At 37.2% G+C, this 27,032-nt stretch overlaps 1 protein-coding gene across 1 annotated transcript; it reads right to left on the reverse strand.

The window, feature by feature from the left end:
• On the reverse strand, positions 1-26,572 carry ESCO2 (establishment of sister chromatid cohesion N-acetyltransferase 2). Its single transcript, XM_039217358.1, has 11 exons — positions 26,415-26,572; positions 25,304-25,372; positions 23,330-24,116; positions 19,766-19,859; positions 15,314-15,371; positions 12,288-12,414; positions 10,656-10,787; positions 9,228-9,317; positions 8,864-9,007; positions 5,337-5,512; positions 1-1,411 (listed from the first exon to the last, which is right to left on the reverse strand). The coding sequence occupies exons 2-11, from the start codon at positions 25,354-25,356 to the stop codon at positions 1,279-1,281; spliced, it is 1,794 nt and encodes a 597-aa protein (XP_039073289.1). The 5' UTR covers positions 25,357-25,372; positions 26,415-26,572; the 3' UTR covers positions 1-1,278.
• Positions 26,573-27,032: the final 460 nt, after the last annotated feature.

The raw sequence follows: 27,032 nt of genomic DNA on the forward strand, positions 1-27,032 counted from the left end.
AGAAAACAGCATTAAAATGTTTGCAAAATTACACACATCTTAACACTTCCACATTCTTTCTGGAATCCAGGCTTTAAAAATTTGAAAACATATTAACTTACAGGCAAATAAAAGAATGCAAGTGAATAGATTCTACAGACTTATAACCTGGAAAACTACCCCCTTAGAGCCTTACCACCAGGCAGCAGTTAAATGATTTTTAGAATCAAAACAATATGAATAACTCTTTGCTCTTCAAAGAAAGTATCCAAGAATTATACTAGAAAAATGTGTGCATATGGAGGTGTATTTACATATGTCATCATGAGTTCTCTGGTCTAGATATATTTATTTACTAACTTTAGTTATATTACTATATAACAGTAATAGTTATATTACTATTTATTTTGTACCACCTTTGCCAGATATCTCAGAACAAGATGTATTTTAAACATGCAAAAGTATTAAAAATGTAACCATATGAATTATCTAAATGAAATAGGTATCCATTTTGTTAATGACATCAATCCCCAGTAAAAGTGTACTAAGGATTAGTACAATTAGCATTTTCACACCGAAATTAATGAAATGACAATAGTGCAATTACTATAGTTAATTGAATCTGATGACAGGTATGACTTAATATGATTTTCAAAAAGATTAAAACATTAAGCTACAGAATTCTGTTCTACATCAAAGGATATGGAACCTTACTCATTCTTTACCATAAAGATGGGAAAGTCCTATTACAAATCAAAAATTCAGAACACTTTCTAAATATTTTCAAACTCAGTTGCTACCGCCAAAACCTATAAAGTAAAAATTTTGTGTACAGAAACTGGGATTTACCTTTAAAGACTGGACATGGAAATTATTTGCCTGTTTTTAAATTTTATGTGTTTCTGATTGGGCATGAGGTAATCCCTGTGCAAAAGTGCACTTCTCTTCTTCATCAGAGAGAAGTGGCCCCATTTCTGTGCAAACCACCTTGCTTTTTGTCCATGTTTTTATGAAGGAGGCATGTCATTTTCTAGTTCTAGCCATAAAGTTTCACAACTAAGGATTCCAGTGCTAGTCAGTATATATTACCCAAAGGTTTTCCCTTTTTTTCAGTCCCCAGGTACTTTTCAAGAAATTTATCCCTCACATTTCAATTCATAAAAAATAAAATATAGATTTACGTGTATATGTGCGTGTCTTAGTATTTTTATTTTGGTACCTGTTAAGTAGATCATATTATAGGCTATGGGGCTGTCTGAATTCATCCACACAGTAACTGTTCTATAGTAGAGACTGGCTTTAACTATTAAAATTATACACAAGGAAATTAGGGGTATTGCAGTATTTGGTTGCAAATAACTTGCCATCTGGTGTTGGGTCAGAAAATGCTATTTCATCAGTCCTGAGAAAACAGCCAAACATGAAGCAATTCCTAAACAAGAGAAAAAAGACAATTTAACAATGGAACTAATTTAAAATTCTGATTAAATATTAGCATACTTATTTTAAAGTAATCTAAATATAAAATTGCAATCCCTTAAGTACTTTTTTTTTGAAGTTTATTTATTTATTTTGAGAGACAGAGATAGAAAGAGAGTGAGTATGGGAGGGTCAGAGAGAGAGGGAGAAAGAAACCCAAGCAGGCTACACAGTGTCAGCACAGAGCCTGATCTGGCGCTCGAACTCACAAACCACGAGATCATGACTTGACCCAAAACCAAGAGTCAGATGCTTAACTGAATGAGCCACCCAGGCACCCCTCTTTTAAATACTCTTGATTAAAATAAAATCATTTTGTTAAGTGACAAAATGATTTAATGCCTTAGACTTTAGAGATGGAAGTCTGATACCATTTCACAGACAGGAAAACAGGTCCTGAAAAAATTCTGCTGAGAGGCAAAAAGAACCAAAAAAAACATACCTAGATCAGATACATTAACAAGCAAGAAGTCAGTCATATTGCTAACAGTTCAGTGAGTATGAAGTGGTATGTCATCATGGTTTTGGTTTGTGAATCCTTGATAGCAGCCATATGTATCTCTTCTCTGGAGAACTATGTATTGAAATGCTTTGCCCATCTTTAATTGGTCATTTGTCTTTTTATTGCTGTGTAGCAAGAGTTCTTTTATATATACTAGATATACCAGACTCTCAGTAGATGAATGATTTGCAAATATTTTCTCCTATCTAGCTGACTCCAGGTAATCCATGGTAAAGAGCAACTAATTGGGGATAATATTGTTAATTAAAACCAAAAAAATCAGCATCAGCAATTTTAACCAATAACTATTCTCTTCTCTTCAACCACACCACATGCTCAGAGCTTTAAGGAGGCAGAAACTAACCTGTATTTTGACCACAACTCTCCTGACCCAGCTCAAACCAAGATTAAAACAAATGGTTACAAGAATTCAACAGAACTGAGGAATATTCTATAAAATAACTGGCCAGCACTCTTCACATTGTTCAATCCCATAAAGGACAAAGAATAGGAAACTGTTCTAAGCAAAGGAAGATGAAGACAAAACAGCTAGGACAACTACATGCAATGTGATCTGGGCAAGAAAAAGAAATGCTATGAAGGACAAGGAGACAAACAATGAAACTGATAATATGGACCATACAGTAGAGGAAAGCATTACATTGCCACTAAATACCCTGTATTTGATAATGCAAGTATGCTTACATGAGGAAAGCTCTTTGGACTTAAGAAATACAAACTGAAGTATGAGGGGCTAAAGGAGCATAATATACATACCTTGCTTTTAAATAATTCAGGAAGAAAGTAAATGTTAAAACTTGATGAATCTGGGCAAAGGTAAATAAGGGCTTCTTTTTACTATTCTTGCTACTCTTTTATAGTTTTTTTTAATGTTTATTTTTGAGATTTAATGTTTATTTTTGAGAGAGAGTGACAGACAGACAGACAACGTGTGAGTGGGGGGAGACACAGAATCCAAAGCAGGTTCCAGGCTCTGAGCTGTCAGCAGAGTCTGACACAGGGCTCAAACTTACCAACCATGAGATCATGACCTCAGCCAAAGTTGGACACTTAACTGACTGAGCCACCCAAGTGCCCCATAGGTTTGAAATTACTTAAAAACATACAAAATTAAAGATTGGATTCTATTAGAGTTAAAAGATATAAGCATATGGTATACTACATAATTTCACACAAAGTTTATTGCTAAATTTACTAGAATCCAAAGCAAAATACTGGTTGGATTAAATACAGCTTACTGTCTTTATAAGTGACATCAGCTATAGAAAAAACATGAGATCTGTAGGTCTGAGTCTTAACTCTGTCCTTTTACTAGCCTGTCTGTATAAACGTGTACTAATATCCCTGGTGAGCCGCCATTGCTTCTTATGTAAAACAACTAGGAACGATATTCCACTACTGTAAGGATTTAAGCATATATTGCCTCTATAAACAAGAGAGAATGAAGCCTAAGGCCCCTCATATAGGAGAGCTGCCAATTATGTCACAGATGTGAGAAGAGATGTATTCTCAGATGCATCTGTTTTTATTTCTCCTTTAAGGGCATCTTAATTTTTTATTCATTATTGCTTATAGATAACCTACTGCCTTAGTATCCAAAGTATGATCTACAGACAAGCAACATTCATCACTACCTGAGAATGGAGACTCTCAGGTCCCACTCCAACCTACTCAATCACACCTGCATTTTAACAAGATCCCCAAGTGATTCATATGCACTTTAAAGTTTGAGAAGCCCCAGACTACTGCCTGGTGGAAGTAGGTTAGATACTGGTATTCCCATGCCAAATTTGTATCTCTTAATATAAAATATTTAACATAAAATATGAAAAAGAGGTATTTTGGGGCCCCTGGGTGGCTCAGTGGGTTAAGTGTCTGACTTTGGCTCAGGTCAAGATCTCACGGTTCACAAGTTCAAGCCCCATGTTGGGATCTGTGCTGACAGCTCAGAGCGTGGAATCTGTTTGAGTCTGTGTCTCCCTCTCTCTCTGCCCCTCTCCTGCTCACACTGGGTCTGTCTCTCTCAATCAAAAATAAACACCAAAAAAAAAAAAAAAGTATTTCATAATGAACTATCAAATAAAAATCTTTATAGACACTAATTCTCACTACTCCCTTTAATAAAGCATGTGCAAGGTGACTAGGACTGTGGCCCAACACAGGATCCCACAGTGGTCTTGGGTGTTCTTTCCTAAAAAGTGTATCAGACTCAAAAGGCTAGAAGATCACTCCTCAAAGTATGATCACTAGATTGTAACCAGTTCTTCTAAGTATAGAGGTTGAGAGAATAAATGTTGTGAAATGAAACTCATCCATCCAACCTAGATCACGTACATTAACAAGCAAGTAAGTCAAATCGCTAACAGTGTAGGGAGTATGAAGTGGTATCTCATCATGGTTTTGCAAATCATTGATAGCAGCCATATGTATTTCTTCTTTGGAGAACTGTCTATTGAAATCCTTTGCCCATCTTTAATTGGGCCATTTGTCTTTTTATTGTTGTGTTGTAAGAGGTCTTTTATATATACTGGATATACTAGACCCTTATTAGATGGATTTCTCCCATTTTGTGGGTTGCCTGCCTAATTCACTTTTATATTTAGTTAGACTTATAGTTATATATATATATATAAAACTTATAGTTATAGTAAGTCTTCATTAATTACTTAGTTGCACACTAGTCAATGAACAATGAATGCACAATTTCTGTAGTTTTTAAATTTTTTAAAATGTTTTTTATTTATTTCTGAGAGAGACAGCATGAGCAGGGGAGGGTCAGAGAGAGAGGGAGACATAGAATCTGAAACAGGCTCCAGGCTCTGAGCTAGCTGTCAGCACAGTGCCCGATGCGGGGCTCGAACCCACAAACTGTGTGATCATGACCTGAGCTGAAGTCGGACCTTTAACCAACTCAGCCACCCAGGCGGCCCTTCTGTAGTTTTTTTAAACCTATATTTTGTTTGTATAAATTATATTTATTGCAATGTTAATTTCACAACTGCTTAATCTAATAAAAATTTGGACTTATATTTTTCATTTTTTATTTTGCTTTCCTATTTCATTTTTTAGCAATTCATCTTCATTCTGTTAAAGTGTTGGTCTGTAATTAAACTAGTCTTTCATCACGGGTGGTTTAATAAGCACCATGCTACAATGTTTCATACTTGGAATGTTGTGCCCTAAACTAAGTACACCTAGTGTTTGTTTGTTTTCCAGTGCCAATGCTTGCCTTAGCCTGACTTTGGTAGTATTTAAACAGAAGTGTCTTCACAACATCATTCCCTTTGACTCATAAGCCAGGAAAGGTTTGGGGAAAGCTAATCTGGGTCTAGATCCATTTTATTTTATTTCTTACCTGAGAGTATCTACCAGTCGTCTTGCAATGCGCTTTCTTCGTTTCAGTCTAAAGACCCAGATTCTACTTATTCCGCAGACTGCAGGCTGTGGTACATCTGAACACTGCCAAGCCCGATGACCTTCTTTAGAGCTTGGGGATTCTGGACTCGTTGGTTCAGACAGGACACGGAAGGCCTGCAATGATATATAGATGCATTGAGAGCTAACAGTACAGTTGAATTCACATTTCTTTGTAAAAACCATTCCTCAAACAAGACTTAAGTATCTAAAATTAATATTACCTTCACCAAAAATGTTAAAATTCTGCTACTTCTTGGATTTTTATCCATTTATAGTCACACAATGCATGGGGGCACTTGGGTTGGTTAAACATGAAATTCTTGATTTTGGCTCAGGTCATTAGATCAAGCCCCACACTGGGCTCTATGCTGTCAGTGCAGAACCTGCTTGGGACGCTCTCTCTCTCTCTCTCTCTGCCCCTCCCCTTTGTGCAAGTATACACTCTCTCTCTCTGAAAATAAATAAATACAGTCACACAATGCTTAAAAAAGTACTGGTGCTAACATGTTCCCACATTCCGGTGGATTACATACCATCATGAAACTTCCTTCTTCTATTGATTAAAAAATTATAAAAATCAGATTCTTACTTTTAAATTTTTTTTTTTTAATGTTTTATTTATTTCTAGGAGAGAGAGAGAGAGACAGCGCGAGCTGGGGAGGGTCAGAGAGAGAGGGAGTCACAGATTGAAACAGGCTCCAGGCTCTGAGCTGGCAGTCAGCACAGAACCCGACGCGGGGCTCGAACCCACGAACTGCGAGATCATGACCTAAGCGAAAGTCGGACGCTCAACCGACTAAGCCACCCAGGCGCCCCTGATTCTTACTTTTAATATAGTACATAAACCTCTCCCATTCTCTCTAGCCTAAACTGTATTTATGATATCCTAAAAAATGATAACACTAAAGAAGATTTTTGCATATTAACTATGAAATTTGGGTGGTATTTAGGGATCTTTAAAATTTTTCTATTTTGAAAAAATTATAGGTCCATAGGAACTTGAAAAATAGTACAGAGGATCCATGTATCCTTCACCTGGCTTCCTCCAATGGTTATATATTCTATAGGTATAGTACAATACCAAAACCAAAGGATTAACACAGGCATGTTTGCATATAGTCCCAGGTCATGGGACAATTGATCACACCTGTAGCCATAGCAGCATACAGAGCTACTGGATCATCTCAAGGATCTTTCTCTTGCTCGCTCTGTATAATAATGCCTACCTTTTCCCTCCAACTCTAAGCCCTGGCAACCTCAATCTGTTCTCTAACTCTATGATTCTGTTATTTTGAGTATATCATATAAATGGCAGCATACACCCTTTTGAGATGGGCTTTTTTTCACTAGCACAGTGCCCTTGACAACTGTCCAATTTGTTGCATATATCAACAGTTTGTTCCTTTTTACTGCTAAGTAATCTTCCATTGCATGGGTGTAACAGTTTGTGTAATCATACACCTGCTGAAGAAGAGTTTGTCTCCTGGCTTTGACTATTGGAAAAAAGCTGCCATAAACTTTCAGCTATGGGCTTTTGTGTAGAGTAAGTTTTCATTTCTCAGGGATAAATAACCAGTAGTAGGATTGCTTTCTCATATGATAAACATAGGACTAGTTTTTTAAGAAACTGCCAAACATTTTGTAGTCATGACATTTTATGTTCTCTCCAACAATGTCTAAAAGATATAGTTTCCCTGTATCCTTGCCAGCATTTGGTATTGTCACTATTTTTTTTTTTTTTTGAGAGAGGGAGAGAGAGAATCTTAAGCAGGCTCCACACTCAGCACAGAGCCCAATATGAGGCCTGATCCCATGACCCTAAGATCATGACCAGGTGCCTCATCACTACTTTTTAATATAGCCACTCCGATAGTTGGGTACTTAAGTTTTAACTACCATCAGGAAAACTTTGCTTTTGAAATAAGAAAAAGAAGAGAATATATGTTATTTGCCTATATTTGCTTATTACCACTTCATAAATAGTCTACTTCTTTAGAATAAAAGGCCAAATTGATCACTAGTACAAAGCATCTGCTTTTCTCTCCAACTTTTAATAAACACACAAGGGATACTATATTATGTGTGGGTGTACGTCTATGTATGCACTATATATGTCTGTGTGTGTGTATATATACATATATATACACATACATATATATCCATATATACATATATTCGATAAAAACAAGAAAGAAAATAAGGAAGAGTAATAAAGATAGTAGACATGAGGGAGAAAGGGAGACACTTACACAACAGTAAAAAATTTATGCTAGAGGGGCACCTGGGTGGCTGGTCAGTTAAGCGCCCAACTTCGGCTCAGGTCATGATCCCACGATTCATGGGTTCAAGCCCCGCGTAAGGGTTTGCTGACAGCTAGCTCAGAGCCTGGAGCCTGCTTCAGATTCTGATTCTCACTCTCTCTTTGACCCTCCCCTGCTCACGCTGTGTCTCCCTCTCTCTCAAGAAATAAAAACTAAAAAAAAAATTTTTTTTTTAATTTATGCTAGCATCATTTTCAGATGTATTGAGATATCAAGTATTTTTAAAAGGAAAGAGACCTAAGTGTGGGATACTATAAAGTCAAGTAAAAAGAACACCTTTGAGTTATAATTCTCCTTAGCTAAAGATTATGCTAAAAGCTCCTTGAAGACAAAATCTCTCTATTCTAGAAAAAAGCTGGCAACCATTTTTCTGTAAAGGGTCAAATTATAAATATTTTAGGTTCACTGGGCCATGTGATCTCTGTTATACCTCTGTTACAAAAACAACCACAGATAATATGGAAATAAATAAGCATAGCTCAGTTCCATAAAACAAGTGGTGGGCCACACTTGGCCCATGGGCTGAAGTTTGCCAACTCCTCTTCCAGAACATTGCTCATTAGTACCTAAAACAGGTTCTAATTAAGGGACAATAATTATTTTGCCAAATATACTAATCTGCACTAGGCCACATCTTCAATATCTGGGCTCTACAGATTTGCTTACTTAAAATCACTAGTCCAGGTATGGAAATGAGTACATGAATATAAGACTGACTTACTCATCTTGCTTTTATATAGGGCAAAATACCAAATATAATAGAAATAAATGACTCCAATTATCCACATGGTCAAGGATACTGTAGCAGAGAAAAATGTCATCAATGGTAGCATTATTTAAATTATTTTTTTAAAGTTTATTTTTTTATTTTAAGAGAGAGAGCATGAGCAGGGGAGGGGCAGAAAGAGGAGAGACAGAACCCCAAGCAAGTTCCGCACTGTTAGCACAGAGCCCGATGTGAGGGCTTGAACTCACAAACCAGGAGATCATGACCTGAGACGAAACCAAGAGTTGGGCACTTAGCCAAATGAGTCACCCAGGTGGCCCATCAATGGTAGCATTCTTAAATGCTTATTGAAGAATTCACCCAACTACTTTATTTTGCTCACACATTATGCCAATAATTAAAAGACATATACCACACCTGTTTGATGGGCTCTGCAATTAAACACCCAACTACTCTCTTTTCATCAGATATGAAGAGAAGAGTCTTGGTTTTGTTTGGACATCTGGGAACAACTTGGTGGAAGCCCAATTCGTTATCGACAAGTTCTTGGACATCTTCTACCTAATGATGTTAAAAACCAAGAGATTAATTTTTTTTAAAAAAGAATAACAAACTATATATACATTTATGAACACAAAATTGATGGTTACTATTATTTTTGCATGAGCAGAGAGGATTAGCTATCAGTAAAGGGGTTTTATACTTCAACATGGGTTGACTTCTTGGTGAGAGGAGAGGGAGGGAGTAGGAGAACAAGAGTTAAAAAACTAATGTCCCATACCTTTCTGATAGCATAACTTGGATCATGTGGCAGGACCAACAAAATTTTCCCATCCCAAAACTGTGCTACTATACGTTCTTTTTTCCAGCCCTGACGAAAGAATAAAAAGTCACAGTTTAATTTGAAGATTAAATTAATTAAAAAACAACAACAAAAAAAACTACATACATATAAAACCATTAAATAATTTGGTCTGGAGAGAACAAAAAGATGAACAATAAATGATATGAAAAAGAATGAAATCTGACTAAAGGAATGTGGGAAGGGAAAAAAAAGATGCCTAAAATAAAGTACCTGTCCTCAAGAGGCTGATATCCTACGTGCTGGGAGACATGTATATAATCTACTATAAAATAATGTGAAGTCAATTAAGAGCCTTCATAGGAATATCGAGAAAAAACAATGAATTATTAGGAGTGGGAAGGTAGAAGAGTGCTAGGATAAGCAGAGTTTTAATAAACCACACTAAAAATATTATAGGAAAAAAATGCATTTGAGTAGCAGGTGGAACGTAAAGACAACAGGATGCATTAGCCTAGAAAGGTGCTTGATGAAAAAGTGGAACCTCTCCTTTCGGAAAAGAAAAAGCCTGGAGAAGTCATAGAAAAGCAGTTTTTCTAACCTTACTACAAAGAAGACACTAACGTGAGGAGGCATGGGGAAGTAAGTTCTCCTCAACTCTCTGAGATTTATATCCTAATTGTTCAGCTCCGCTTAGAAGGCTAGAGTTAAGGATGAAGGGTGTTTACTCAACCAAGAACAACACTTAATTCAGGATAGAAGGTTTGAAACGGCACTTTTATTAAAAGTTAGCTTTTATGGGCACCTGGGTGGCTCAGTCGGTTAAGCATCCGACTTTGGCTCAGGTCATGATCTCGCAGATTGCAGGTTCAAACCCCTTGTTGGGCTCTGTGCTGACAGCTCAGAGCCTGGAGTCTATCTCAAATTCTGTGTCTCACTCTCTCTTTGCCCCTCCCCTGATCAAACTCTGTCTCTCAAAAATAAATATTAAAAAAAATTTTTTTAAGTTAGCTTTTAAATACCACCAGCCTCAAATATTAAAACAACAAAACTATAGGGGCGCCTGGGTGGCTTAGTCGGTTGAGCGTCCGACTTTCGCTTAGGTCATGATCTCGCGATTCGTGGGTTCGAGCCCCGCGTCGGGCTCTGTGCTGACTTCCAGCTCAGAGCCTGGAGCCTATTTCAGAGTCTGTATCTCCCTCTCTCTCTGACCCTCCCCTACTCATGCTGTCTCCCTCTCTCCCCTAGAAATAAATAAATAAAAATTAAAAAAAAAAACAAAAAAAACAAAAAAACCTGTAGATGATATTTAAGGATATATAGACCTTCCGATATGTAAGCAAAAGAAATGTATCTTTTAAAGTAGTTTTACTTTTAGAATAAACTGAAAGACTATTTTTAACTTACTGTATATTTGATCCCGTCTAGAAATCTGTGGTGATGCTGGACGTGTTGCATTTCATCCTCAGGGCTGGATGCAGTATAGATCATGCCACAGGACTTACACATGGTGGCTCCAAAATGTTTCTGACCTGCATCCTGTAATTGGGGGAAAAAGAAAAAAACCCATCTAAACATATCACAAATAGCTCTATATTCAGTTCATGCAACCATTCATTCAGATTTCTCTGTTTTTCTTTTATGTTGGCACAAGTAAAATACTAAATAAAAGTCTGGTTATTATGTCTCTTTCCTCATCTCCTAAACAAAATGGAATGAGAAGAGACCTAAAAATTCAATAAACTGATGAAAGAAATGGTCTCATTGATGGTGTAAAAAAAATAAATAAAAATCAAGATTCTTTGACCCATAGTTCTAAGAAGGAATCAGATTAAATCATAAAGATAATGGCTAAGATAAACAATAGAGCATATTTATTAAGCTCTTAAGTGAGAGACCTGAAAAAGTCTTGTTTCAAAGAGGCAGAGCAAAAATCTCAGGACTTGTATATTCATTATATAGTATTTTTCCTTAAGTGATTAGGAATACTAAAATTCTTTGCCTCGAGTTGATAAAAAACAAATATAATACAAAATAAAAGTTCAGAAAAAGCACAGATAAGTTCATGAATATAGAAAAGTCAGGAATAATTAAAGTCATGGCTTATTAACTTCCATTCTATCTCATAACACAGTGACTAATGCTACTGAAAATACCAAGTTCTGAATGAATGCATGGGTTGGGAAATGTTTTCTGCAAAGGGCCAGACAGTAAATATTTTAGGCTTTTTTGGTCACATACTCTTCCCTTTTTCTTTTTTTCAAACCTTTACAGGCTACAGTTCAGATCTGGTCCATGCCATAGTTTGCCAAACCCAGGACTCATAAAACGTACCTATTCTCATTAAATTTTTGTTGATCAAAGGATCCTTGATGGCTCAGCTGGTTAAGTATCTGACTCCTCATTTCATCTCAGGTCATGATCTCGTGGTTCGTGGGATCGAGCCCCATATGGGGCTCTATGCTGACAGCACGGTACCCGCTTGGGATTCTCTGTCTCTCTCTCCCCTTCCCTTGCTTGCACACATACTTTCTTTCAAAATAAATAAATAAACTTAAAAAAAAAAAAAAAAAAAAAATCTTTGAGGGCCTGGGTGGTTCAGTCGGTTAAGCGTCCAACTTTGGCTCAGATCATGATCTCACGGTCCATGGGTTTGAGCCCCGTGTTGGGCCAGCTCAGAGCCTGGAGCTTGTTTCAGATTCTGTGTCTCCCTCTCTCTGACCCTCCGCTGCTCACGCTGTCTCTCTCTCTCTCTCTCAGAAATAAATAAAACATTTAAAAAAACTTTTTTTTTTAAAAAAAGATCCTTATCCAGAGACAACTCATTCATCAGCATTCAACTAAATCACTAGTACTGCCCAACACTATCAGTTTGCAAATCTACTTGACTAGTTTTAAATGTCACCACTATAACAAAGCTGGCATACACACAACTCAGATGTCTATAAACCACGTTAACTATGCTAAGACAACATGTTTGACTTCACATTCTACATTCAAGAACCACCTACAGGAGAGCTTTGTTTTAAATTTACTCACAATGATGAGCTGGTCTTTTGTTTCTTTATTTGCATCTCTAGTATTAGTACTTTTCTGTGTATTGATCTGTTTCAAGACGTTAGCAGATATGATGGATCCCACAGAAGACTGTTCTTCAATTAAAGATCTTTGAAATGAAAGTTTATAAACATTATTTACTAAATTAAAATGTCTGAGAAATTAAAATGAAAATAGATATGTATATAACATTTGCAGAGCACCTTGCAATTTTTAATGCTTTCTATTGACAATAAGCAATAGGGCTCAGAATAGAAGCAATAGGGCTTAGAATAATGCAAAACTGGAGACCCACTCAGAGAGGATCAGTAATTTGCTCAAGATAACTAGTAAAGAATAGCAGTTGACTTCACTCTTAAAAGTGATTTTCTTTTTAAATTTTTTTTTTGCTTTACCAAATTCTAGGACAATGCTTACCCATGTGGGCATAAAGAAATTCCTGTAGCACCACAGCAAACATAAAGATTCTATTCCTGAATCTCACAGTTCCACAGGAAGTCAGCTACCAGCATATTATATCCAACAACTCTTTACTTGGGCAGTGAGTAAGGCTACTTGTCCTCACACCTAAAGCACCACCCTATTTTCAAATACTTAGGAAAAAAAATATTTTGGCTGGATAGATGTTGAGGCAACCTGTTCCCATTAGAAAAGAATGTAGGGACTGGCCTAAAGAGGTGGTAACTGGAGGCTCTCGGGCCAAATACAGCTCACAGGTATGTTTTGATTGGCTTACAGTGTTTAAAACTGTGGATTAGCCCATTATTTTAAAATCTAGAGATCTCACTTAAAAATGTATATTTCTAATATTGCAAAAGACCCTGTAAGATCATCAGACCATTATTTCTTCAAAGAATATAACTAACATAGTGCATGCTCTTTTATTTGAGGTATGCCTTCTGCATTTGGCTCCAATCTCCACCCAATTTGTGTAGGCCCTGACTTTGTAACCCAAGTCTTCTAATGAAAGGACCTTTGTTTTCCAAAGACCAAAGTAATAAAAATCTGTGGAAAGTGGAGGTAAAAGAAAATAGGTAAGGAAAAAACCCAGAGGCCCAAAGCAAGAGATTCAGAGAAAACTGACAAGAAAAGCAAACAAAGAAACAAAAAAACACTAGAAAAAAGTGTCCAATGCTTTAAGCTAAGCCAAACTATGCTGTCATCATTTGACTAGAAGAATGTCTTTCAAACTGATTTGACAACATTATGGTAAGAAATTTAGGGGCACCTGGGTGGTTCAGTCAGTTGAGTATCTGACTTTGGCTTAGGTCATGATCTCATAGTTCATGGGTTTGAGCCCTGCATCAGGCTCTGTGCTGACAGCTTAGAGCCTGGAGCCTGCTTCAGATTCTGTGTCTCCCTCTCTTTCCCTCCCCCATTCATGCTCTGTCTCTCTCTAAGAATGAATAAACATCAAAAAAATTTTTTTGATTAATTTATTTTACATTATGATCAATATAGATACATACATAAAACTAAAACCAGAAAGCTTCACTGAATAACTTACTGTTTATAAATAACTGTGAAAGATGCATTATTCCATTAAAAAAATGCTGGACATGATGCTCTTAAACTGCTTTGACAAACCACTAATGGTACATGCCCATAATATAAAACATACTCTGTAGGCTGCTTGACTCCTGCCGTTTATACAATCTTTGCTGAGTAACTCAGCAATTCCCATCCTGCACATATGACCACAATCTCTTTATTTCTATCTTAGCAATTTTAACAATTTATTATAATGCCTGTCCTGCTCTAACTATAACTTCCATGATAGGATCATGTATTATTTATCTTCACATCTCCAAAACTCAGTATAGCTCAATACCATGTACACTCTATAAATGTTCACCGAATGAGTGAACAAACAAAAAATGAATATGAGACAATGAACCTGGAGAATCTGTAACCTACTGAAAGTAAAAGTCATAGATTAAACCACAAGGTATTGATGAGATCTGACCCTTTGGGTCCTACATAAAGAGAAATTTCAAATAATCCAACCAAGAGTATACTAATACCTCCTTAGGCTAGATTAATTAGTTTATACACTTTTATCAGCTAATTGTGGTAGGTTTCAATCCTCAATAAATAGTCATGAAAGAAGACATAGGTGAAAAAACAGAAAGATGCAAAAACTAGGAACATGGCCTTTAAAGAAGGAAATTTGCCCACCCAACCCAATCTCTGCGGTGACTTAAGGTGAGGTGCCCTAAAAGTAGAACTCCGTTAGGAAGTTCCTTACTCATTACCTCTAGTTATTTATCATCAAGTGGGGACAGAAAGACAAAAACACTTAGGAAGATGTTAAGACCATAAGATGCTTCTTTTCCAGAGCTTTCAAGCCTATATCATGTTTACCCCACCCATGCTTCCCCCCTTCCCAGTCTTAGCTTTGACTAGGATAGTGGTAGCGTTGGCTGGGATTTCTAACAGCAATAAGCTGCTCTAAGTTACTCACTCCTCTGGCCAGTTTCCAGGTCTATAAAATGGGGTAATCCTGGTACCTACATCATGAGATTGCAAACTCTCATTAAACATGAACAATTAGTAATATATTATCACCCAGGGAAGACAATACAGCTGAATGGGCTTTAATTCAGATACGGACTCTAGTTGTGGCTGCTAAGAGTTGTTGCTTCTAAGAAATGTGAATTACTATCAGTTTCCTCTGCTGAAAATGGAATTATTAATAGTATCAATCTTCTAGGCTATTATAAGAATCAAGTGAAATAATGGGTATAAACTATTTATTATGGGTCAGGTACTGTATAAAAATGTTAGCAATTATTACCACTCCAACCCATAAAGATCTTTCCCTTCTCTTAACTCTTAGGTTCTTATGAAGTTTTTAGGAGAGGGCCTGATTTCATCTTATTTTCAATATTCCTTTAGTGGGGGGAGGGGGGGGGAGAAATACTCTCCAAATTACATAGTATAATAAAGATATACAGAGAACTCAAAATTAAATAAACCTTAACCATTAAAATAAGAGCAATCCCTACCTTTTTGAATTGACTGAAGACACACTGAAGATCGGGTAGACAACAGAATCAGGAGAAACTGGTAGGGGGAAAAAATGACAATAATTTTGTATTATAAAATAACTCAAAGATGGGGCACCTGGGTGGCTTAGTCGGTTAAGCGTCCGACTTTCGCTCAGGTCATGATCTCGCGGTTCGTGGGTTCGAGCCCCGCGTCGGGCTCTGTGCTGACTGCCAGCTCGGAGCCTGGAGCCTATTTCGGAGTCTGTGACTCCCTCTCTCTCTGACCCTCCCCTGCTCACGCTGTCTCTCTCTCTCTCTCTCTCTCTCTCCTAGAAATAAATAAAAATATTAAAAAAAAATAACTCAAAGCTTTAAATCATAAAACTTTAAATGTTATTAAGACCAAAATACCCAAATCACTTGATTTCAAGACTTTACAAATAATTAAGACAGTATGGTATTGGCAAAAGAAAAAACAAATAGATCAATGGAACGAAATAAGAGAGCCCCAATCCCACCCATGCACATACAGTCAACTGATTTTTGACAAAGAGACAAAAGTAACTGAATGGAGAAAGGAGAGTCAAAAGATGGTGCTGAAACAACTGGACAGACCTATGCAAAAAACCCCGACAACACTCTTCTACAGAATTAACTCACCATGGGTCACAGATCTATTTGTAAAATGTAAAAACTGTATAACTTCTAGAAGAAAATGTGAGTGAAAAATCCACAAAAACTTGAGTTTGGGTGTGTTTTTACATACAACACCAAAAGCACAATACATGAAAGGAAATATTAAGTTGAACTTTATAAATGTAAACATCATGATGTTGAGGGATCCCAGGATGGAATGCACACTGTGACAAATGACACTACCTGTGTTAGAATGGGTGACATAACTGCGATGAAGGAGGTAGGGGAAGACCAGGCAGCTGACCTAAATATCTTTATCAAATTGTGTTTTAACCAAAAATTATAAGGCTAAAGACAAAGGGACTGTAAATATTATACTTTAGCCAGTAAATATTTCTTACAGGAGTATGAATTAACAATTCTGAAACTATTGTGCAGGTGTACTGGGACTGAACAATTAAGTGGGTGGATAGTGAATTGTGGGAACCAGGTTTTTCACTAAGGGAAGCCATGGATAAACAAGAAAGTATGGGATAAACCCTGTGGCATTGGATTTGAGTCAGGGGCAGCAAGTTTGAATTTACATTTACTTAGTATATATACAGATGGACAGAAACAATTATAGATGTGAGCATACATAGGTTAGTATATATACATATATTTCCTAGCTCTGTTTACTGAGAAGGCCTAGAAGCTGTGACACTCCAGAAGCAGTGAGCACACTAAGTCCAGATCTTGGTTTCTAAATAGACACCTAACAGAACACACCAGTTTCCTGGGAGAAATGGCTGATTCTAGGACTGGGGCAGGGAAAATACAGGATGAGGCTGGAGTACCCTGTAGTGCCAGAAAATAAAGAAGTGCTCAAAAAAACACAAAAGGATAGGACATGTCAAAGAGAATGACCTGAAAAGATCTCCCATTGGTTAAAAACTAAAACAATCTGAACAATAGAATAAACAATGTAGTATTGGATCATAACCCAAAAAATAAAATATTCATGAGTCCATACTGGTTAGTGTCCGTAAGTTATTTCAAGAATGAATAAAAAATTAAAAGACAACACTTCTTTATGTAAGAATTCCAAATAATATATGTGAATATCCCCACCCCCCAGAAGATGGAGCTTAATCCCCTCCATGAAAGGATGGGCTAGACTTTGTGTCTTACTTCCAAAGAAGAGTATGGGAAAGGAGTAAGAGTGACTTTGCAGTGAAAAAAACCTGACAAATTGACCTTAACCAAGTGATAGAGGTTAACATCATCTGTAATGTCATATGGACATCAGTACCCCCAATCCAATGTGGTGAGAAGGGTACTTCCCATCAGGAGCATTCTTCCCCAAATTCCATTAACTATCTACTGATGAGAAAAGGATCAGACAAACCAAGATTCAGGGCCATTGTACAGATAAGTGACCAGTATTTGAGAATGTCAAAATCATGAAAGAATGGAACAAGGTGAAGACTAAGAAAATGTCACAGGCCAAAGGACACTACAGAGACATGATAACTAACTGCAATATGGTCCCTGGACTAGATTCTAGAACAGGAAGAGGGCATTAATGGAAAACCTGAACTCCAAATAAAGTCTACAGCTTAGTTAATAGTAATGTACTAGTATCAGTCTCTCAGTTTTGACAGAAGTACAATATTGATAGAAGATGGTAACAATGGGGGAAATGAGGGGAGTAATATACAGGAACTCTCTGTACTGTCCTTATAACTTTTCTATAAATCTAAAATTATTGCAAAGTAAAAATCCTATTTTATCATTATTATTTTAATGTTTATTTATTTTTGAGAGAGAGACAGAGCACGAATGGGTGAGTGGTAGAGACAGAGAGGGAGACACAGAATCCGAAGCAGGCTCCAGGCTCTGAGCTATCAGCACAGTGCCCAACGTGGGGCTTGAACTTGGGAACAGTGATATCATGACCTGAGCTGAAGTTGGATGCTTAACTGACTGAGCCACCCAGGCACCCCTAAAAATCCTATTAAAAAAAAAAATGAACAAAGTTAAAATACTTAAAATACTAGTTATTTAGAGAACATGGGACAAGTGGGTTGCCGAGTAAAAAGCAAACTTTTAACCTTGCATTGAAAAATAGAGTTCATTGTCTAGAAACAAGGCCAAGACAGGTCTGATCTGCTGTGGGTTAGTCACTTAACCTAAGACTGTTTCTTCTTTCATAAATTGAGCATACAAACCCATTTCCTAAGTTGTGAGAAATGAACTGTAATAATTAAGTTACAATCTTTTACCATTTGTATACTACCTTTATGAATTTTGCCGTATCCTTGTACCATCTGTATTATTTTTTGTTCATCAAATGTTTTTCTTTAAATGGACTTAGTATACCGAAATAAATTTTAATTTTTTTTTACAGTTTTTTATTTTTTGAGAGAGCAAACTTGGGAGGGGTAGAGAGAGATAGGGAAAGAGAAATCCCAAGTAGGCTTTGCAGTGTCCACACAGTGCCCGATGTGGGGCTCGAACCCATGAACTGTGAGATGATGACTTGAACCAAAATCAAGAGTTGGTCACTTAAGCATCTAAGCCACCCAGGCACCTGTGAAATGAATTTATTTTAAAAGCAAACTTTATTAACTACTGTAAAGAGAAAGCCACTGTTGTTATGTTACATGTTCTATTATATCAGTAATAGCACAACCCATGGGAAACATAACATATATTAACACTTAGCATTGCTTGGTACATGTTCAGCACCTAGTAAATACTAGTTATTAACAGTGTATCTCGGGTCACCTGGGTGGCTCAGTCGGTTGATCGTCCTACTTCGGCTTAGGTCATGATCTCACAGTTCTTGGGTTCAAGTCCCGTGTCGGGCTCTGTGCTGACAGCTCAGCTAGTTTAGAGCCTGGAGCCTGCTTCAGATTCTGTATCTCCCTCCCTCTCTGACCCTCCCCTGCTCATGGTGTCTCTCTCTCTCTCAGAAATAAATATTAAAAAAAAAAAAAAAAAAAAAGTGTATCTCAAATATCATTATGAACAATCCTCTAAATATCATTAGGTCCTCATAAGGGCTATAGTTCCAGATTATGCTCTTGGTTTTATCCCTAGCTTTTTCCTATGAACTGTAGTTTTCTCACTGTAGTCAACATACATACTCCAAGAATTTTAATTTACTTCCAAACTTATAGATATAACCAACAAAGTTATCTAGAATCTGATTGTTAGTAAAGTGTTAGTTGACCTCTTTATAGATTCATAGTTTAGTAAATACTGTTTAATTGAGCAATGACACCACAAGTCATTAGTAATGGGATTTCAGAACTAAGAGAAATTTAAATGAAGACTAGTCCCTTACTTTAGACATCTCCTCCCTAGACCACATAGTTAATTAGTGGCAGACCTAGACACAATCCCAAGGTTCCTGAAGCCAACGTCAGTGTCCTTTCTATGGCTTAAATTATGCTTACTTACAGTAGGGTTTTGATGACGAATATATAATATAAATTGTTTTTACCCCTTCCTATTATTTTGGGTAAAGGATACAGGAGTAATGAGAAGACAAGTTATAGGATGCTTAAGTAGCTTTGCTACATCCCATAGACTAATTATGCATCAGTATTTTGTCTTAAATTCCAGCCTAAGGTCTCCTTGCCTTCCTCATTTTCAAACTGCACTGCATTGCTTACTATAGAAAACAGTGTCACCGAGATAAACACAAAGATACAAACAGAAGACACATACTGAATCAAAAAAAAAAAACCAAACAACCCAACATATTATTGTATAGAATTCCATATCAACACCTGTAATAAATTATTACAAGTAAAAACTCATTTTGAGAAGTTTTCTCTTACTTACCTGCTTTGTTTTCACTGAGACAATCCTCTGAAGGAAAACACTTATTTTCATTAAGTTTACATTCTCTTGAAGAAACTACTCCACCTGATGAATCCTGAAAATAATGAATAGGGAAAATTAAAAAAAAAAAAAAACCCTCTAATTCTTAACTATTTTCTATTTCATGAACGAATCCCCACAGATCTCTAAAACAAAATATCTAGTTTATTACAAATTACACTTTTTAACTGATTTTAAATCCTCAATTTTCAGACTATTTTAAGGATAACTTTCCCTATATTTACTAAATTTACATAATAGAGCATACATGTTTTAACTCTGCAATTTGTCATCCTGTCAAAACATCTATTTCCTGATAGAGATGACAGGATAAAGACTATAGAACATTCCTTCTGTGATAATAAAAAAAATTAGCAAAAATGGCAAAAATTTCCCCAACAGCCACCAAATTGGAAGGGACAACCTTCTGTCAGAAGTGTTAAAAACAGGCAGCCAAGGAAAGAAAACGAACACTCTGGAGAGGCTAGAGAGGCTTCTAGATCCCACTTGCTGAGCAGCAGCAGGAAAGGGGGAAAAGCAAAGTAGAAAGCATTCTGAAATATTTCACTAACACTACTAATTAGGTGACACTTGAGAGAATACATAGCTTGGGAGGAAAGGGGGAAAAAAACCTTTTGATTAAAGTAGAACTCCTATTCAAGATCATTACATCCGAGCAGAGATGGGACAACTCATCAGTTCACCATTTCTCAGGGCTCCATGAGTCCAGGAAAGGTGATGTACAGTCTAAGGAAAAGAGGAGTCACCATTAGCTAGGAGAGATGAATGCTAGTAGTGAGTGTTAACAAAATCTTAAGAATCTTGAGCAGAGTTGGGTGCCTGGGTGGCTCACTCAGTTACGTGTCCAACTCTTGATTTCAGCTGAGATCATGATCTCATGATCTCACAGTTGGTTGAGTTCAAGCCCTGCATCAAGCTCTGCACAGATGGTGTGGAGCCTGCTTGGGATTCTCTCTCTCCCTCTCTGTCCCTCCCCTGCTCATGCTCTCTCAAAATAAATAAATAAACTTAAAAAAAAAATCTTGAGCTGAGCTCAGTTCCACAAATGTAAGATGCATGTAAAGCCTAGGTTCTAAAAATTACTGAAAACTAGACAGAACCCATCATACCCAGACCTTCAAAATAAAGGATAGAAAAGAAAGTGAGAAAAGAGTGTTGCAGAGAATTCATCATGTCACTGTATAAACGCCTGATCATTATCACCAAATAGAAAGAATACTAATGCAGACAGCCCCCACCACCATTTTAAATTGGCAATTTTAGCCCGAATTGTACATTTCAAAAAACTGACGTACATTTATGTGAAGGGCAAATATATACAGTTTGATCAGTTTTGATAAACTTATACACTCATATCACCAAAACTCCAATCAAGATGGAGGGGTGTTTTTTGGTAGAAAAAATATGAAGAATGAATAAATTCAGAGTGTCACGGCTTAGCCAGCAAGTACATGTTCCATTTAGCAATACGCTTGGCAATACTTGATAAACAGGCAGAAATATTTAGTAGGGACTGCAAACTTAAATGCCTACAAGGACAGCAAGTAAGTGAAATTCATAGCAAAACTGTACTGATCTAAATACATATACACACATTGACTTAGCGGCACCCATACCTGTCAAATGGTAGCCTGATAATCTGTCCTAAGAGTTTGCCATAGAGGAATGAAAGCTTAGCTTTGTCAGGTTTCAATTTTTCATGATACATCAGACTTCAACTTTCATGAAATACCATTTCTTTAGAATCCTGCTCTATTTTTTTTTTTTTTAACAGTATTTAAGCCAAGCAAAACACCCGTGGGCTGGATACTGGCCACCAACTTATAATTTTTGCTATTGAGACTTGAAGTTTAGGTGAGTTCATACAAGAGGTATGAACCGGGATTGAATTTGAGAGGAGGCAATGAGAACAAGAATGAGGAGGTAGTGAAGAGGGAAAGGACTAGAGTCTGAATTGCTCAATATATAAGCCTCACAATGTACTGGACACTGTGAAAGCCTATCATTTCTCTAGCTGCATGGGTTATGATGAGTATAAACAAGTCACCACAGACATGCAAGCCCTGAACTGGGAGATAGCCTTTCTTAAAGCCTCAATTGCTTTCTGCCCCAGGTACCTGGGGGGAAAGAAAAAACTTTTCTCTGGTAAGATTACTGATAGGAGGTCGATAATAGAAAGTGTCAGATCTGCACTATTAGGGTAGCTACCAGTCACAAGTAGCTAAGAAGAATTTGCAACAGCTAGTTCCAATTGACACATGCTGCAAATGAAAATAAACATGGGTTTCAAGGACTTAATACCAAAAAGAGAATTTAAAATACCTCACTAATCACTTTTTATGATTATATTGAAATGGTAACATTTAAAGTATATTGCGTTAAAACTTTCTTATCCCCTAGAAAATTGTAAATTGCACGTAGTTGGTATGGTTGGTATTCTATTTCTAATAGACAGCACTAGTCTAGGCTAGCTGTGTGAAATATCAACAAAAACAAAAAAGCATAGAATGGCAACCATGGAAATCTACTATATAAAATAAATGAAAATCCAACTATATATGAGCAGTGTTCATCTCCAAGTAGTAGGGTTACAAAATAATTTTTTTTTTAAACTTTCTGCCTTCTCTAAATTTTATGAAGGGGTGCCTGGGTGGCTCGGTTAAGCATCTGACATTAGCTCAGGTCATGATCTCACACTACATGGGTTCGAGTCCCGCACTGGGCTCTGTGCTGACAGCTTGGAGCCTGAAGCCTGCTTCAGATTCTGTGTCTCCCTCTCTCTCTGCCCCTACCCCACTCATGTTTGTCTCTCCATCTCTTTCTCAAAAGTAAACATAAAAAAATTTTTTAAATTTAAATTTTATGGAATAATCTGGTACTTTAAATAACGAGCTGAAACAAAAACAGTATGTCCATATGCTGGAAATCTACTACATATGTTTTGTTATTTCTACATTCTAAAAACACTACCAAATATGGGGCACCTGGTGAGCTCAGTTGACTTCAGCTCAGATCATGATCTCACCGTTTGTGGGTTCGAGCCCGCATCCGGCTCTGTGCTGATAGCTCAGAGCCTGGAGCCTGCTTTGGATTCTGTGTCTCCTTCTGTCTCTGCCCCTCTCCTGCTCATGCTCTTTCTGTCTCTCAGAAATAAATAAATGTTAAAAAAAATTTTTTTAAACAAACAAAAAAAAAAACCCACTACAAAATAAAAATTGCTAAGCTTCTCTGGATTTTAGTAATAAGGGGATTTAGTGAAATGGATACCTTAATGCAAGAAAAAGTTGTAGGCTTAAGCGAAAAAAGAGAAGTCTCATCATTGCACCTTGCCCCTAAATTCTTTCTAGTGATTAAACTATACTATTTGGCTTCATAAAAGCAGCCCTGTGGACTGCAAAAATAATAAAATTTTGTTCAACCATGCTATATATACATATTAGATATATTGAAGTTTTTGCAGACAGCCAATTTAGTTTTTAAAGTGATACATTTGGTTTTCTTTACCTTTATTAATTTCTCTTCATTTTTACTTCTTGCACAAAGCATCTCAACATTCGGTTCTTTTTCCAGCGATAAGCACTTTGCCGCTTGCTGTGTCTCAAAACTTTTTCTTTTAGGGACAGTCTCTACATCAGAATCTTCAATCACTTCTGATGTATTCTTTTGTGTGAGTACCAGTAGTGGCTTGTTTTCTGAAGACAATTTTCTAAGACAGGACTTTTTTCTAACAAAAAATGCTGCTCCACCCTGGAGTGTAACTTGTGGTTTGACTTTTTGGCTTAGAACCCGAGGAGCATTCAGATTATTTTGAGCTGAGTAGTAATTATTCTCTTTTTCCACAATTGGCTTATAGGCCACTCGATTTTGCTTGGAATTTTTAGAATTCTTTGATACAGGCTTGATGCGTTTAGATTTCGGTTGACATTTAGAAGTTAAACTCTTTTGTGGTTTTTTGTTGGTCTTCTTGGAGCAGACTGTCACAATGGGAAAAGATTTATCTTCACGATTAGATTTTAGACAAATGGATCTACTCTCTTTTATCAGCTTTCTTTCTAATGGATTCAGGTACCACTTATCTTTGTTGTAAAAGGATACAGTAGACACAGCAGATTTAAATGGTGAACCTTGATTTGCAGATGCCAATGTGGTTTTTTCAGTTGTTTTGAGTGAACTTGAAATGAAATGGCCTTGCTGAGAGCAAAGTACCTTTTCTTCATTTTGACCAGATGATGGAAATATATTTTCAGCAAAGTCCAAAATTAATTTCTTTGATGGGATATCTGATAATGGGCTATGAAAAGAAACAAAGTCCATTGATAAGTTTCATTAAGCTTTATTTTGCTTCAATTTTATGCCAATCTACTACTAAGTAATAAACAACTATACTTGTAGGTCAAACTAAAAACAATTCTCTCTACCAAACAACCATGCATACACATTACCTATCAGTTTAACAATAGTATTCTCAGGGCACCTGGGTGGCCCAGTCAGCTGAGCATCTGACTCTTGATTTTGGTTCAGGTCATGATCCCAGGATCATGAGCTCGAGCCCCACGTAGGACTCTGCACTGAACATGGAGCCTGCTTATGATTCTCTCTGCCCTACTAAAAAAATACATACATACATACATACATAAAAATAGGGTTCTCAAATTTTGTCTTTACCAAAGCATTCAAATATTTTTTTAAAAGTAAGGTCCCAGTAATGTCTGCAAAAACAAACTGTTAACAAAGAAGATTTGGGGCACCTGGTGGCTCAGTTGGTTAAGAATCCAAATGTGGCTGAGGGCATGATCTCACAGTTCCCAAGTTCAAGCTCTGTATGGGGCTCTCTGATATAAGTGCAGAGCCTGCTTCAGATCCTGTCTCCTTTCTGCCCCTCCCCCACTCACATGCACACATACTCTCTCTTTCAAAAATAAATTTAAAAAAAACAAAACATCTGATATCATGTGGGTGTGTGTATATGTATGTTTTAAAACCTATATCTAGACTGTGGCCATATACAAATTATAGCCCATATAGTTATAGCTCACCTGGCTTGACAGGCTACATGTCCCCTAAAATGATTAGTTTTATGTAATAAACTGACCTCAAGCCTATTCTGTGGGGATTTATAACCTGTTATGACACGTAGTAAGCACTGGATAAGCAGACTTTCAACGATTGCTCGCAGACAAGTACTGTATGAAAAACACTATAATTATTATATAAGAAAGTTGAGAGGAACAAGGAAATAAAAGATTTGACATACATTTCCAAGTAATAGAAAAAGCTCTTTCTGATTCTCTCCAAAGGCACCAACTAATTAATTTTGAAAGCTTACAATATTTCCAGACTAGAATTAGAATATGCTATAGCCACAAGGTGCAGACAAGTAGAATAACGGAAATTTTAAGAAATAGAATGGAGAAGATACGACAGAGGTTGGATTTTTCTTTTTTAAGAGTTTCTAAGAGTTTCTAGGATGAGACTCACTTGTCACAACTCAAAGAACGCTGCTTCTTTTTTCTTGGAGTAAAAGCTGACATCTTCTTAACTGAACTCCTAAAATCAATAGGAAAATTTTAATAACCCAATTTATCCAATTTGTATAGAAATCACTATATCAAAATTATACTTTTAGAGTCTAAGAAAGTTTTTAGATGGGTGAGGGTATTTTAAAAAGCAAATCACTTTAATAAACATTTAAGCCATGGCGGTAAAAAAAAAAATTGTTACTGCATCACAGTAACAATTAAGAACAAGAAAAAAGAATCAGTCCATCTGTTTCAGGTTGGAAAATAATCCTCCCAAGAAGGAAGTATTTTTTAACCCCATTTCAGGGCACAGTTTCCCTTTTAATTAGCTTGATTGATTTACACCAAGTTAAAATACTCTACGGTCGGATATCTTCCTGTGACTGTCCTCACCAGACCCATACTTCCTTAATATGCCACTTAAGACATTTTCTTGCTGGCTTAACTGTCTTCCTCAACAGCCTGACTGTTCAGTGAAGGCAGAGACCGTTTCTATCTAGCCTTTTCTTCAGAGTTCAGCAACAAAATAGGTTTAGCTTAATCCTCTCGCATTTTACTGCCTGAGGAGCCTTGAGCAGGACGTTTGTTTCCTAATTTGCAAAATACTCGGACCTCCTAAGGCTGCTGAAAATAAACAAGTCATGCACGTTCATTCTCTAGCATCAGAGAGCACTTCTGCTCAACACAAGTTTTCCCTTCCCTTTCTTTCGGATCAGGTACGTCTAGAAAAGTATTACACAAGCATGTTTCAAGGTTAAACGGAAAACCAGGGTCTCTGGAACTCAATGTCCAGGAGCGGCTTAAGAGAAGACTCTTCTGGGGCTGAATGAGGACAGGCATGACAGAAAAGCGCGCCTGTCCCCGAACGCTGTCAGGGCAAAAACGAAACTGCGTCAGAAAGATGGAAACCCGGTGACCTCTATCTAAGTGCAGAGAACCTGGGTGGCTTCGGTCTCCAGCAGCCAAGCCCTGAGCTACAGCTCTCTGTCCTTGACACTCACCCCCACGTTCCACAGCCTCCCGTTCTCTTCGGTGTCCCACCCCACGCCTCAGCCCGCCGTGGCACTAACCTGAACCTCAGCGCAAGCGACCTCTCTCTGGAGGAGCCAGTGTCTTCTCCACTGTATTCAAATTACCGCGCGCCCGTGAAGCCTGAAGCCTCAGCGTTCTGATTCGCCGCTTTTCAGACCCTCAGGGGGCTGGCTCGGTGATTGGTCGCTCACTGGCCCTTGCCTGATTTATGAAAGAGGCGGTCTCCAACATCTCCCGCCCTTGGCAGGTGAAACTCAATCGCCCCGTGAGGAATGAACCCCTCCCATAATCCCTTGCGGCACCGCCGGCCTCCCTTGCTGAGGTCTTGTTTAGATGCATTCTGGGAAATGTAGTTTTCGGCAGAATAAAGGCACCCTCCTGAACTCGAGTGATGTTCTGGGGTCACTTGGTTTAGCATGCTTTTGTCAAGTAGTCTTCCTAATATTTTCGAGGCAGTTATCTTTCACATTTGAAGCTTTGTCTTTAGTTTAACTTTTTTTTATTAGTAATAGGTTAGATTTCTAGTTCATTTTTTATATTTCAATTTAAATTAAAACGAAAACCGGCACTGAGCATTTGCGATGTGCCGGGCAGTCTCACACGCTTTACGAGTTTTACTTCATTTACTTCTCGTCACAGTCTATGAGCTATGTATT

Source organism: Hyaena hyaena, unplaced genomic scaffold (genome assembly GCF_003009895.1).
Source record: "Hyaena hyaena isolate Hyena2069 unplaced genomic scaffold, ASM300989v1 scaffold_682, whole genome shotgun sequence".
NCBI classification, from domain to species: Eukaryota; Metazoa; Chordata; class Mammalia; order Carnivora; family Hyaenidae; genus Hyaena; species Hyaena hyaena.